The following is a 13986-nucleotide window of genomic DNA, read 5'->3' on the forward strand; positions in this document are numbered from 1 at the left end:
TTTATTGCAGAGAGATAGGGTTCTTTTGGTGAGTTCCCAGTCCGAACGGGAGATCCTGATGATGGCTTCAGTGAAGGCTTTAGTTTTGTTTGCCAAACTGTTCACATGTGGTTGGAAACTAAGCCCATCGTCCAAAGGGTAGCACGTTGACTTAATGTATCAAGCAGTACCATCTTGGGACTATGGAAGCAGTTTCAGGAGACAGGAAACATTACAAGAAGAGCTGGCCAAGGTTGCCCAAGGGCTGCATCAACGAGAACAGACACTATCTGGCACTAACAGAAAAACAGAACCCTACGACGTCCTGTCATCAACTGTCTCTTGAGGTTGCTGGGACCACAGGTGAAAACATTTCCAACCTGTATTAAGAAGGCTCTATTCAACTCGATTCTACACAAGGAAGCCAGTGGGTTGTATCCCATTAACCCCAAACCACTGCAGAGCTTGTCGAAACTGGTACAGTGAACATGTGACTTGGAGTCCTGACAAAAGGTTCATCTGAAGAAAATGAGGAATGCAGTTCCTCCAATGTCAGAAAGGGATGCTTACGATAGAGCAGTGTATTCGTGTGGGGACAGAATAATTATCAACAGATGCATCCCTCTTCACGTTTTTGATAGGGGCACTATAAGTGTGTAAAGCAAAAGTAGCAAGATCAGATTCTCGAAACCTATGTGCAACTTTTTAGGGTTATGGACGCGACAACGGCACTGCACACAGAGTGGTGGAGGAATATCTTGAAACTGAAGGTATCCAAAGACTGTGGCAGGCAGCACAATCAACAGACTTAAATCTGATTGAACATGTATGGGAACACCCTTGGACATTGCATTGCACGCCGACAGCCAACTCCCATTCTTCCAAATCCCATTCTTCCACCAGCCAAGTGCTGGTGGAAGAATGGGATTTGTTGCCACCAAATCTTATAGACACCTTTATATCGCACATGGTTCACTGCTGTAAGGTCTATTTAGCCGTTGGAGGGATCGTTCACTATAATGGGTGTTGGCAGCTTGAAAATATGGTCATGCGACCATATTTTAAAGTCAATACAAGATGCTTGAAAATATGGTTGTTGTTGTTGTTGTTATTTGGTTTTTAGGAGCATTAGCAAGGCCATATTGCTCCGGGGATACGCGGTGGTCATTCCCTGACCTTTCCGCATCCTCCATATTTGGTGGTCATGGGCTCGAACCCCAGTCTAATCAAGAAGCACGTGCTACACACTGCTGCTGCTCCTGCCCACCTGGCTACGGAGGTGCCACTTGAAAATATGGTCATGCAACCATATTTTCAAGCATCTTGTATTGACTTCTGTAGTCTGACCTTTTTGGTAATTCTTATACGACCTCTATAAATGTCCTTTATACTTGTCCGAAGTTTCTCATTGTCTCCTCATTTGATCATTATTCTATGGTAAACTACTATATGAAATATTTTGTAGCCCTTCATTGCAAGCTGCATGAGTTACACCATGTTTTCTATGTGTTCTGTAATTTTGTCAAGCAGCATATAATTTGGAATATAGAAAATTTATGGAAGTGAAATCTTAATGATAATTAAGTTTTAATTAAATAGGCATAGGGCATTCAATAAGTTCAGTTTAATTGGGTGGTGGGGCCCAATTATCTCTTTAACTTATGGAAAATGTATTTATTTATTTATTTTTATTTTATTTATTTATTTATTATTATTTTTTTAATTCTGCAAAAGCAGTGCCAAAATTTCATTTCTCTTAATGGTTTGCAGTACATTTTAACTTTTAATAAAAATGTTTTTAATTTTAAAAACATGCTACGTGTTTTACACCTTTTATTTTAAAAATACACAAAAAAAATTAATTGTACTGAAAACTGCAAAAAAATTTTTTTCGACAAAACAAAAATATCAATCACTTTTTATTTTCGTTTCAAAGAGACTGTTAAGTGCACAAAATTTAAAACATGTGTATGTATATATTTCTACTTATCTGTATATAAATATTAATAAAAAAAAAAACATATATATTCAATATTATTAGTTACTTCCATTTTCAGGTTTATTTCAAAATTTATATCAAATTACTATGCCTTGCTTTCTTGCAGCACACTGGCCATCTGGAGAGAATATTGAGTTTTGCATGCTATTGTATTTACTCTGTGAAAACAATAAATCATTCAAAAACAACTGCCATAAGACTGTAGATGTTTATTGAACTACTAAGAGAAGAAAAATAAGACCTGAAATTTAAAACAAACAGCATTTGCACTTGTCCGGTATCAAGCTATTCTTCAAGAAAAAAAGCCAAATAATTTGCAAAGACAGTTGCACACTGGAACCTGGCAGGTTCCAGTGTGCGATTTCTGGATGAAAACCATAAAAAAAAAAACTATTCTAGTAAAATGATTTAAGCTTTACCTTTTAATGCTTTTATCTTATGTATATATCATTTATTTATTTTAATAAGTTTATTTTAACCAGTTAGTCAGTCAGTCGTTGCAAGAAACTTGGATGATATGCAACCCAACGCACAAGGCTTGTTTTCTAATATTCTAGTAAAAGTTCAACTATATTTAGAAAGATAGAAAAGGTTTAAGATTTTTATTGATTATCAGTTAACATTGAATGTTACTTCTGAAGGTCACCTGTAAATATGCATGTACTATTATCTCATGAAGGGTGCCACCAAAGATCAAAGAGAAGGGAGATATTTTGTACTAACAAATTTCTTTCTCTTCGATCTTCCCAAAGAAGATCGAAGAGAAAGAAATACCATCCTTCATGGGCTGTTACAAGTTGTATATTAAACAATAATATCTATAATGGTGGATGATCTTGCTTCAGCACCTTCAGCCTGGTTTCTGTTTTGCTAAGCAGTATCCATACTTTAGTGGCAGCATTTTTAGTTTATATGCCAGTTGATATTTAGCATGTTCTTTTCAAATGAATATATATTTTTTTAGTAAAAATTTCCTTTGATTCCATAATAATAAAATTTAATTTTACAACTTACTGATAATTGTTAAGAAACAGATTTAAGATATATAAAGATTATCATAGGGTCTGAGAATGATATGTAATCAGGAAAAGACCCCACATCTCTTAAGCTGCTATCCATATTAAAAGCTTAAAAGGAAACGAAAAAGTTAGCAAAAGAACTAAATCAATATGATATCAGAATAGCAGCTATCACAGAAAACACGAGGACAAATACAAAACTAAGGAAAGCAGCAAAGGGGTTAAGCAAACTCTTAACCATAATTATGAGAGTATCTTTGGATTTGGGGAGGTCCCAGTTAATTGGATATGTGCAAATATATCATCAATTCACAAAGTGGGATCAAATGATGACATGAGCAATTACAGATCTGTTAGCTTACCTTCTGTTCCAGGGACAATAACGGAGTCATTGGTCAAAGAAATGATGCAGGACCATCTAGCCTGGAGTGCAGTTACACTTCAGTCACAGCATGAGTTTGTGAAGGAGAGATCTTGTCCGACCAATTTGAGTGGATACTATGATACAGTCACAAAAGAACTGGATTGCGGGGCAACTAAAGTTTAACATTAAAACAAATGCAAGGTACTGCATATGGACAGTAGTAATCCTAGAGTAATGTACCTAACTGTGTGGTACCAAACTTGGGGTAGTGGAAAATTAAAAGAACCTGGTAGTAATTATGCAATCAGATATGAAGTTCTCTAAACAGTGCAGACGGACTGCCAGGGCACAGCTGATGGGGTTTTGTCAATACTGTACAGGAATATTTCTAGCAGGGATAAGGAGGTGATTATCTCATTGTATAAGGTAATGGTAAGGCCAATCTTGAGTATTGCATACAGGTCTCAAGGTCTCATTTTAAGAAAGAGTAGAGCTGCTGGAATGGTACAGAGAAGGGCAATGAAAGTGGTGAGAGGAACAAAGGGGTGCTCTTACCAAGAAAGGCATTAGTTTTGCAAACTGCAGCATGTGGAGACTAAGCACCACAAAGGTGCCCTGATTGAGATGTTTAAGGCTCTGAATGGCTTGAGCAAACTCAGTGCTCAGGGGATTCTTCCTCTTGCTCAGACTATCCACATGAGGGGACATAAATTCAAATTGAGGAAGGATAGTTGCAGAATAGATGTCCGGAAGTTTTACTTCAGCCAATAGATGGTTGTTTGCTGGAAAAAGGTTGCATCTGTTTGGTGCGGAAGTGCATAGTTTATGTGAACTCAAGGAAGGACCAGAAAAACTATTGGAGGGAATGGATAAGTGAAATGGGATTTTTTTTTGGCTGATGCTGTATAAGCTTGCTTTCTTGCATCATTTTATACTTTTACTAATATCAAAACAACAAATAATATAACAATTTACTTCACAAGCAAGATACAGTGCAGGGAAAGTGTAGCAATAGCTTTTAGAACTATTCTGGGAAAAAGTTAAATTGGCTGGGGAGTTCCTGTAACGTCATATGATAACGTTCCTGTAACATCAAGAAGGAGAATTGGGTAATGAAATCTATCTTTGCATACAGACGGGATGAAGATGCAAAAACAGATGAAAACAAAGAGTTCCTTAATACTTTGAAACAGAAGTAAGCATTAATGACAATGAAAGAATATTATTGGTCATATTTTTAAATAGCACGGTAGGAAATGATAACCAAATTTTCAGAATTAATTTAGGAAATTTTGGACAAAAAAGCAAATCTAATAATAATGGTAAAAAAAGTATACTAGAATTTTATGCAAGCCATGCATTCTAAATAATAAACACAGTATTTTGGCATAAAGATATCCACAAATTCCTGTGAAGGAGCAAACAGAAATAGGAAAATCATAATAGAGTATATCATTACAGAAAAGGTGAAAGAAGAATATACAGACTGGAAGTGATAATTATCTTGTTTTTGAGGAAATTTAAAATGGTAATTACTCCCAAAAATAAGAGGTGAATGTTAAAATGGTAAAAGCATTAAAAACTGAAAAAAATCTCAGATTTATTAACAATCATTAAACATAATAAATTTCTTACCCAACATAATCCATGAGAGTAGATCTATGAAGAATGAAAAAAAAATTTAGTGGAAGCTTTATGAGAAGTATGTAAAGAAAAGGCATGTAAAGAAAGGAAATTCAGATGCTCATGGTGGACCCAAGAAGTTAAAGATGCAATCAGGGAACAGAAAAGGTATTGTGAAAAATTTCTGGTGAATAGACCTATGAAATCCATATTGAAATATAAAGAAGAAAACTGCAAGAGAGCTTAAGATATTAATGAACAAGAGATGCCAAAGAAAAATTTGGGAAGATGATGGGAAAAACAAAAGAGAAGGAAATTTGTAGCTGTCAACTTTGACTTTTGAAAGCTGGAGATTAGTTATTTACAGGCAGAGGTTTATTTGAACAAATTAGAAAAACACAAGAAGGGTTTTATGCAAAAAGCAGTTCTTCCCAAAAAATAGAAGGAAAATAAATTATTTGAAAAAAGCAGGAGGTTTTTTAAAGTCTACACTGCAGCAGAAATTAAATTTCACTTGCAAAATACATATTTTATTTAAATACAGTCAAAGATTGTTTACAAGTACAGTATGCTTTTAAACATTTTCTTACCTAACGTGTTTAAGCATGGAACAAGTTCTGCAAGCAGTCAGCATCCATTCACTGTCCAACTTCCAACTTACAGAACTAACTTTTCATCTGTATGCCTTCTATTTCTGTTTTCTGGAATAACCTTCCTTCTCATGTATTTTCCAAAAAAATTGCAAACTACAGAAATTCAAGTCTAAGATTAACAAGTATCTTTTGTCTTCTCAGTCCCAAAACCCATGCACAGAAGTACTATAGATTCTAATTCATTTTGTGCTTGGAATTCGGATAAAATATATCTGTGGATATCTTTTAGACAACTGATGTATGACTGCTTGAGGAAGGATGCTGTAGCAGACTTTGTGCATCACAAGAAATGTTGAGTCAAAGGTTTGTTTATAACAATGAAATAGGAACACACTGGTCTCATTCTGAAATGGTGATCCAGCTCACCCCTATGGTGAAATCTTGTTTTCCTCAACACCGGAATAAAGCATTATCTTTTTACAACTGCTGTTCAAGCTTCACTGTCAAGAGCATTTCGAAAACTGCACCATATATAGATCTGAATTTAGTTTGTTTCTCCCCCCACCCTACCACCTGGATGAATGTTCTTAGTATTTCTATGGAATTATTAAAATCCTAAGGACAAACTGGGATAACTTGTTATATTTCATGCTTCCTTGTGCACTGGTCAATTCCTTGATCAAGGACCACTATACGTCAATTCTTTCTTTTTCCTTTGTAAGTGTCTGGTAGGTTCTCACAATGAAGTTGACTGGAACTGATCAGTAAAATATCTATTTCTTTACCTTCAATGATACTGAGCAATACTGGAAACTCCCACTTGTCCCTTAAAAAAATCTCCATCTCAAAGCATTTGACACACTAAAGCAGTGGTTTTCAACCCTTTTTTAATAACAGCACCCCTAAGTAATTTATTTTGTTTTGTGGCACCCCTACTCAATTTTCTGCCTGTTAGATCCAATTCACTCTGTGTGTGTGTGTGTGTGTGTGTGTGTGTGTGTGTGTGTGTGTGTGTGTGTGTGTGTGTGTGTGTGTGTGTGTGTGTGTGTGTGTGTGTGTGTGTGTGTTAAAAAGTATATGTTATTTGATAGTTATTACAATAATATAATTATAAAAATTACATTTCATAATACAAATTATATATATATATATACAGTATATAATTTTATTCTTTATATAAGGTACTCAGTAAACATCAATTAGAAATCACCACAAAATTAAAAAGATACTGTAAAAAGATTTTATAATGAAATAAACATATAAATTTAAAAAAAAAATAAGTTTAAGTAACTTAAACCCAAAATACATGGCACCCCTGGAATGTTGTTGCAGCACCCTAAGGTGCCGCAGCACCCCGGTTGAAAACCACTGCACTAAAGGATTACACAAATTATTAGAGGAGAAAGACAATTAATGTGGGTATTTTTTTCCCCTTTGGTTGATGCTGTATAAAATGGTAATTACTCCCAAAAATAAGAGGTGAATGTTAAAATGGTAAAAGCATTAAAAACTGAAAAAATTCTCAGATTTGTCAACAATCATTAAACATAATAAATTTCTTACTCAACATAATCCATGAGAGTAGATTATGTTCTTTTGCATCATTTGCCACTATAATACTAATAATCAAGACAATAACTATTTTATATAACAGCATGGCCAGACAGCTGAGCATTTTAAGTGTGGCATGATGGCTTAACTCTAAAGCACAGACAGTTAATTAGCAAATTTTGTTACAGAGCATTATAAGTTGAGGACAGACTGTAGAATAAGCTTAAGCAATAAAGTGGTGGAAAGGGAAGATATTACTATATATAAAATAGCGAGTACAAAAATTAACTTACTTCTTTTGGAAAAGTTTAGTTCAAGGTCACCTGGAAAAAAATGAAAAAAAGCTGATGTGATGTGAAAAAATAAAAGTTTGTGATGTTGATAACACTAAAATGGAATTTTACTATAAAAATAAGAAATACTTACTTTTTTTTGAAAAACTTGGTTCAAGCTCTCCTAAAAATAGGATAATACAAATTAATAACTAAAAATATTTTCCTCAATCCTCTCAAAAGCATTCGTGTGCACACGCACACATACCAATAATGTTAATTTTAAAAAAATCACTATTAAATAAACTGGCACAGTGTGATGTATCTTTGTTCTGAATGAGAGTACCAATTCCTTGTGAAAGACTTTTGAACATCTCACAACAACAGCCAAACATGACAGAATTTCTCTTTCAATGGTTCTATAACTGGGATGAGCTGGAATGCTACATAAGAGTGATACCAGTATGGTGCCATTTACACTACACTATCTCAGTAGTGTAGTGTAGTGTATGGCCCCATCTACACTGCTGAGACAGGAACATACTTGTCTCACTCTGAACTGGTGATACAGCTCAACCCTATGGCGAAATCTTGTTTTCCTCAACACTGGAATAGAACATTATCTTTTTATAAGATGAAGACCCATTCCATAAAACTGGCAGAATAAGAACCACAAAGATTTCAAAAATGCCAATATAGAATACAGTATTTAGGATTTTCAGCACTATAAACAGCCCCAATCTGAACAACAGGAAACTTTTCATAAACTGTGGTACAATGAAGAATAGTTTGTGAACGATGAAGAACTCACGACTCCAAACAGTATCTGGTACTCACAGACAATGAAGAGCTTGCAAGCTACAGTTCTCTAATAAAATCCAAGCAACTTTCTATAGTTAGCATTTGCACATAAGGGCAGGCTAGTTTAACTGGAACTTAAATGTCAGATTTTGCAGTAAAATCTTTAAGGGGGTATTGTAGCTGTTCACGACATGTTTAATTAATGCAAATCTACTTTTCTTGGTCTGCTTGATTGCAAATTAACTATTTTTTTTTTTAATCACCCTTGGTCTTCAATCTTTTCAGCAATGGTTGATACACTGAATGATCAAGTACACATCTCTACCTATGAATACAGCTGCAAACTTCTGACTTTCAAAAAGCAGATCATGGAATTTTAAGTAACTGTAAGTGGGAGAAAAAACAGGTGGTTACTGCATAGTCCACACTATAAATTAAATTTCATTGATAACATACACCCATAGGACTGTTTAATAGCACAATATGTTATTTTTTTGTCTACAGTTTTCTGTTTTGATTATCTGTTAGACATCAACTGAGTATAACTGCATCAAGAATGATATTGTTACAGACTTTGCACCTCTTCAAAAATGCAGTCCAAGTTTTGTTTACAACAATGGTACTGTTAATCAGAAATGTATGTCAAGAGGATTCCAAACAACAGAAAGTGAAAATCTTTTATCACCTGCTAAATATTCTCTAACCTCAGCATTACTATAAGGAATTATTAAAATGCCAAAAATCAATAGATGTTTTGAAATTGATTTAATTGATGTTGAAAAACATCTACTGCTTTATCTTTAGCAAAGCTAAGAGTTACTGGACATTTGGAAAGTTATTAACAAAAAATTTGAAAATGATGCAGTACAAATCAATAAAATTTGCTACCTCAGCATTTGTAAGAACATTTTCAATGGGAATTTGTGACCCATGCAGCAATAAGTACTTCCTTATTGAAGAAAAGAACAGAATCATTTCTTTTTGTATAGGTCACCATGATCTTGGCAGCAGAAATGCCTAATGCTAAGTCAGAATCATCCTTCTGGTTTAGTCTACTATAGCAACCAATTCTCAAAATGGAAGAAGAAGATTTAAAGACTGTTGCTATAATAAATTTGCACTTTCTTCAACAAATCTAGTAGTAATAATTTCTGTATATTAATGTGAGGTCATTTGTTATTATTTTTTAATGAAAACCCTAAATACGAAAGGTATTATAACCTAGATTACTTATACAATCCCCCCCCCCACCCGCATACACACTACCTACTCAGGCTCCTCCCTGGCAGAGCAGAGCCAATGAGATTATACAAGTTGGAAGGCTAATCTGTTGGAAACTCCTAGAGAGTTACCAACAGATTAGCCTGGTTGATTATCTAGTGGCTAGTCTGCAAATTCTTTGTGTTAGAACTGTACCCTTCAAATGTAAGGAAGATTGGATTTTGCCATGATGCCTATGCACGTTTCCTGCCATTTGAAATGAAAAAAAAAAAAATCTCATCTACATGGAGAATAAGCACTTGCAAACGATCTGATTGAGGTGTATAAGACCTTGAATGGATTGAGCAGACTAAATGCTGATGAGATACTTCCTCTTGCTCAGATTACAAACTGAGGAAAGACAGTTGTAGAATAGATGTGCGGAAGTTTGCCTTTAGCCAGCGGGTGGTTGATTGCTGGAACAAACTTCCATCTGTTGTTGTGGAAGTTCATAGCTTAAATAAATTTAAGGCAGAACTAGACAAACGTTTGGAACAAATGGATTAGTGAAACGGGAGGGGTTTTTTTTTTTTTTTGGCTGATGCTATAAAGCTTGCTTTCCTGCATCATGTGCCTCTACTAATGCTAATTCCAACTACACCCAGACCCTTTTCATACTTCATATCCTCCATGCCAGACAGAGATTATATCCAAAATTTTCTCTGTTTTCAAACTTTTCCCCCCTCTTCTTCATTGATGTCTTCAGCTGCTATATTTAACATTTTATCAAAGTGTTTTAAAATATCTAAATGGCAAAACATTTCCCAGCTTCCTAATGAATGTCTACATTTTTTCACAAAATCTTCCAAGATTTTTCTTAGCCCTTTTCCACTTTGGCAGTTTTATTTGCCATAAAATTCTTATAATATTTTAACTTTTTTCTAACTGTCTTTATAATCCACTTTTAGCTGCAGAAATTTCTCTCCCACCCTTTGTTCAATTTTCTCTCCCACCCTTTGTTCACCCTTTATTATAATATTGTCAATTATTAGGTCAAAACAGTCCTTGCATCCAGTTGCTCTGTGATAACCTCAAAGTAGCTAATAAGATTGGGAATGCAGGATCTCCCTTTAGTAAATCAATTCTGTAATTGTCTTATAGCTCCACTCCTAAGCAAAATGATCCTGCATTATTTCCTTACTCCATTATCTTCCTGGCCACAGAGATTAAACTTAAAAGTCTATAGTTACCCACTTCAATCTCTGAACCACCCTTGAAATAGGAAACACATTCACACAACTCCAATCTGCAGGGACCTCCTCTGATTCTAAAGTCTCATTATTACAGCTATGGGTTTGATTTTTTTTTTTTTTTTTTTTTGCTGCATCTCTTAATATAACTGGATAGATTCAAACAGCTCCAAGTGTTTTGTTCACTTCTAGTTGCAGAAATTTCTCTTCCACCATCCTTTCAATTATTATAAAGGCATTTACTTCCTAATCAGTATTAGACGGATGTCTACTAAAATGGTCTTTATCTCTAAAAACTTCATGTGTGAATGTAAATGCTTAATACTTACTCAGTTGGTCAGCAACCTGTACAAGATTGTACAACTGTTATGCCATTCATATCAGGAAACTAATGTAATTTTTCCTTTTCCTTCTAGTGTTAATAAAAGCAAAGAATTACTTTCTACTTTTCTTTGTACTTTAAATCAAGTGTTCTCATAATCTTCTTTAAGCATGCTGAGGCAGACTTCTCATAATCTGCCTTATCATGCCTAACCCTCTGAATGACTTGATTAGACTAGTTTATACTTACTATATGACTCTTGTACCTCCCTGAAAATTTATAATTATTTTTATCACATGTATTTTTGTTCTCTGTCATCAGCTACATCTTGAATCCATTTTTACATAAACCTTGAAAAATCTGTGGGCACATTACAGTCAATGTTTGAAAAATCAAAATCACTTCCTTTACCCTTGGCCTAGTTATTTCTGTGAATAAATCCACATTGATAAGCTCTGATCAGTGCCACCTAATGGTATTTTCCTTAAAGATTCTTAATACATGCCAAATCACTCTGAACCAGAATACTGCAATCTACTGTTGCCTCTCTGACATGTTGAAATAAAAAGCAGTCATCTAGGAAGTACAGAAAAATTATCTGCTACTGAGTGAGCTGCCAACCCATGAGTTTGAATCAATATCTGGAAAGTTAAAATCTCTCTGGTAAGAACTAAATTGATATCATATCAATTTAGTTCTTCTAATTTCATTTCTTTGCCATTTATAACTTCTAATGCTTATGATGATGACAGCACAATCTGTCACCATCTGCCACTTGTGAGTTTGAATTGTGTCAACGAATGGAGAAATTTCTAAAGCCTTCATCAATCAAGGCTGTAGTAAGTGGGTGGGAGTCCCCAATGAGTTATTCCAGGTTTTTTGACCTCCACAATATGCAAATCAGCCTCCAAAAACATACACACACTAACAGAGACAAATACAACTATATATATATATTAGTCACAAGCTTTAGTGTCCTTAAAATAATAATCCAAATTTTGAATTTGGTACCTATTTGTACACGACCAAACAGAGTAGATCTATTTGTCATAATCACTGCAGTAACATTGATTTTATTTCATTTTTCAAAAATATGGCTTTGCAGTTAGCATAATATAATATTTCATCATAAATATTTATGCTCTATCTTTCTTTCACTCACTCACTCACTCACTCACTCACTCACTCACACACACACACACACACTGTAAGAGGATGTGTACTTGCCTGCTCTTAGGCAGTAGCTATTGTGAAAAGACATATGTCTTTTAATAGTTAAAAGAGAATACAAAACTAAAATCAGAATATTTTCTAGTGTTATTTTTGAACTGAAATATTTTTCTGGGAATGCTTCAATGCACAAGAACACTAAATCTATGGGAACAACATTAGTTTATTTTTATAGTTTATGGATGCCAGCTACTACAAGCATAAGTAAATTAAAACAATCAATAATCAGTCAATTTTTTTTTTTCCTTACAGAAGTAATTTGTATAAACATACCTGTACTATGTTGCTTGAGAAGTTTTGAATGAAGCAAACGATAATTATCTTCACTTCCTTTTACTAATTCAACTAACAAATCAAATGCTGCTGAACGGACTGGCTGTGATTTACACTTGGGTAGGAAACGCTCCCTTGGACTGGGTAGTGCAAACAGGCAATCAAATACTTGAAGCAAAAATTCCTAAGTAATGTAAAATAGATTTTTTTTCATTTATTATTTACAATGAATGTTCTTTTGAATACATTACATATTTCACAAACTTTTTATACATTACCTCCCACTGGGAGTCTTGACCTCAGTTTTTGGAAACTATGGTGTGCATAAAACTACAATTATTTTTAAAATAGAATTTTAAAATTAAACTACAGTAGAAACACTCAAATTCAATCTGATTGGGACATGTGTTTGGTAAATTAATTTTAAAACTCAAGTAAAATGTATACATGTGTATGTACCTCAAGAGCTCCATTTAAAATATATATATATAAGTACATTCATTTACATAAAATCAGTAATTTTATAAAAAATGAGGAGGGACTATGCTGAAAAATGGCATATTTCATCATCTAATCAGATTAAAATTATTGACTGTTGAATTGACTGTTGGATGCTGTTCATTAATATAAAGTTGTTGTTCTTGTATAATATAAATCTATATGTGGGGCACTTTTAGCTGCTGCACGAGAAATTTTTGGACCTGGATTGATTAAATGAATTTTGACTTATACAGGCAGTTCTCACTTTACGAGTTCCCAGGTTTATGAGTTTTTTTTTCCCAAATATCAAGTATCAACAAAATCGAAAATATGAACATTAATTGCAAAAAATGAATGTTAAACATTCATAAGTACTGCATTCCAAACCATGTGCGTAGCTATACAATACAGTGTACCCCACTTTACAATATTAATCAGTTCCAGAGACACCATCGTATCATTAAAATATTGTAATGTGAACCCAATAACACATTGTTTTGGGTAATTTGTTTCAAGATCTTGGAAGGTTAAATTTTTGCTGCATAACTAAGCTATTTATCTCTCTAAAATGTAATTTTTAAGGTCACAAATGTGACCTTAAGGCCATATAAAAAGTCATGAGCGTGGTTTGTAAATTGTATTAGTACCCTTTTTGTGAAACAAACAGAGTGCAAAATACTTCAAGTTTTTTTATCCCCCTCCTCCCCCCAAATCTTTTACATTCGTTTCATCCACACATTTTTTTTTAGGGACTCATCTTTTTTACTGATTCTTGCCAGTGCAGATAACTTAGTTTACAGAGAAACAACTATCTTTCTTTACTCATCTATATTTCATTGATTTATGTAATATTTAATTAAAATGCTATTGTAACTACAATAACAAATAATTTTACTGGAGCAAATATGGTTTAGGACGAAAACAACATGACCTCTCAGGAAACACATTTTAACAGGAAAGCAGGGTGTACTACACTAACTTACTAGCTGCAAGAATACCGGTGCCCACGGCACACTGCAGTGTGCTGCTG

At 34.1% G+C, this 13986-nt stretch overlaps 1 protein-coding gene across 1 annotated transcript in view; it reads right to left on the bottom strand.

Annotated features, from left to right (window-relative positions):
- puf (ubiquitinyl hydrolase 1 puf) overlaps positions 1 to 13986 on the bottom strand; it is a 1022896-nt gene that overhangs the window by 562118 nt on the left and 446792 nt on the right. Inside the window, exons 36-38 of the mRNA XM_090376705.1 lie at positions 12477 to 12660; positions 7555 to 7584; positions 7422 to 7451 (exon numbers count right to left, since the gene is read on the bottom strand). Coding sequence (XP_090232831.1) covers positions 7422 to 7451; positions 7555 to 7584; positions 12477 to 12660 — 244 coding nt within the window. The remainder of the gene's footprint in view (positions 1 to 7421; positions 7452 to 7554; positions 7585 to 12476; positions 12661 to 13986) is intronic.

This window comes from Mastigoproctus giganteus, chromosome 6 (genome assembly GCF_048544385.1).
Source record: "Mastigoproctus giganteus isolate SK-2022 chromosome 6, ASM4854438v1, whole genome shotgun sequence".
NCBI classification, from domain to species: domain Eukaryota; kingdom Metazoa; phylum Arthropoda; class Arachnida; order Uropygi; family Thelyphonidae; genus Mastigoproctus; species Mastigoproctus giganteus.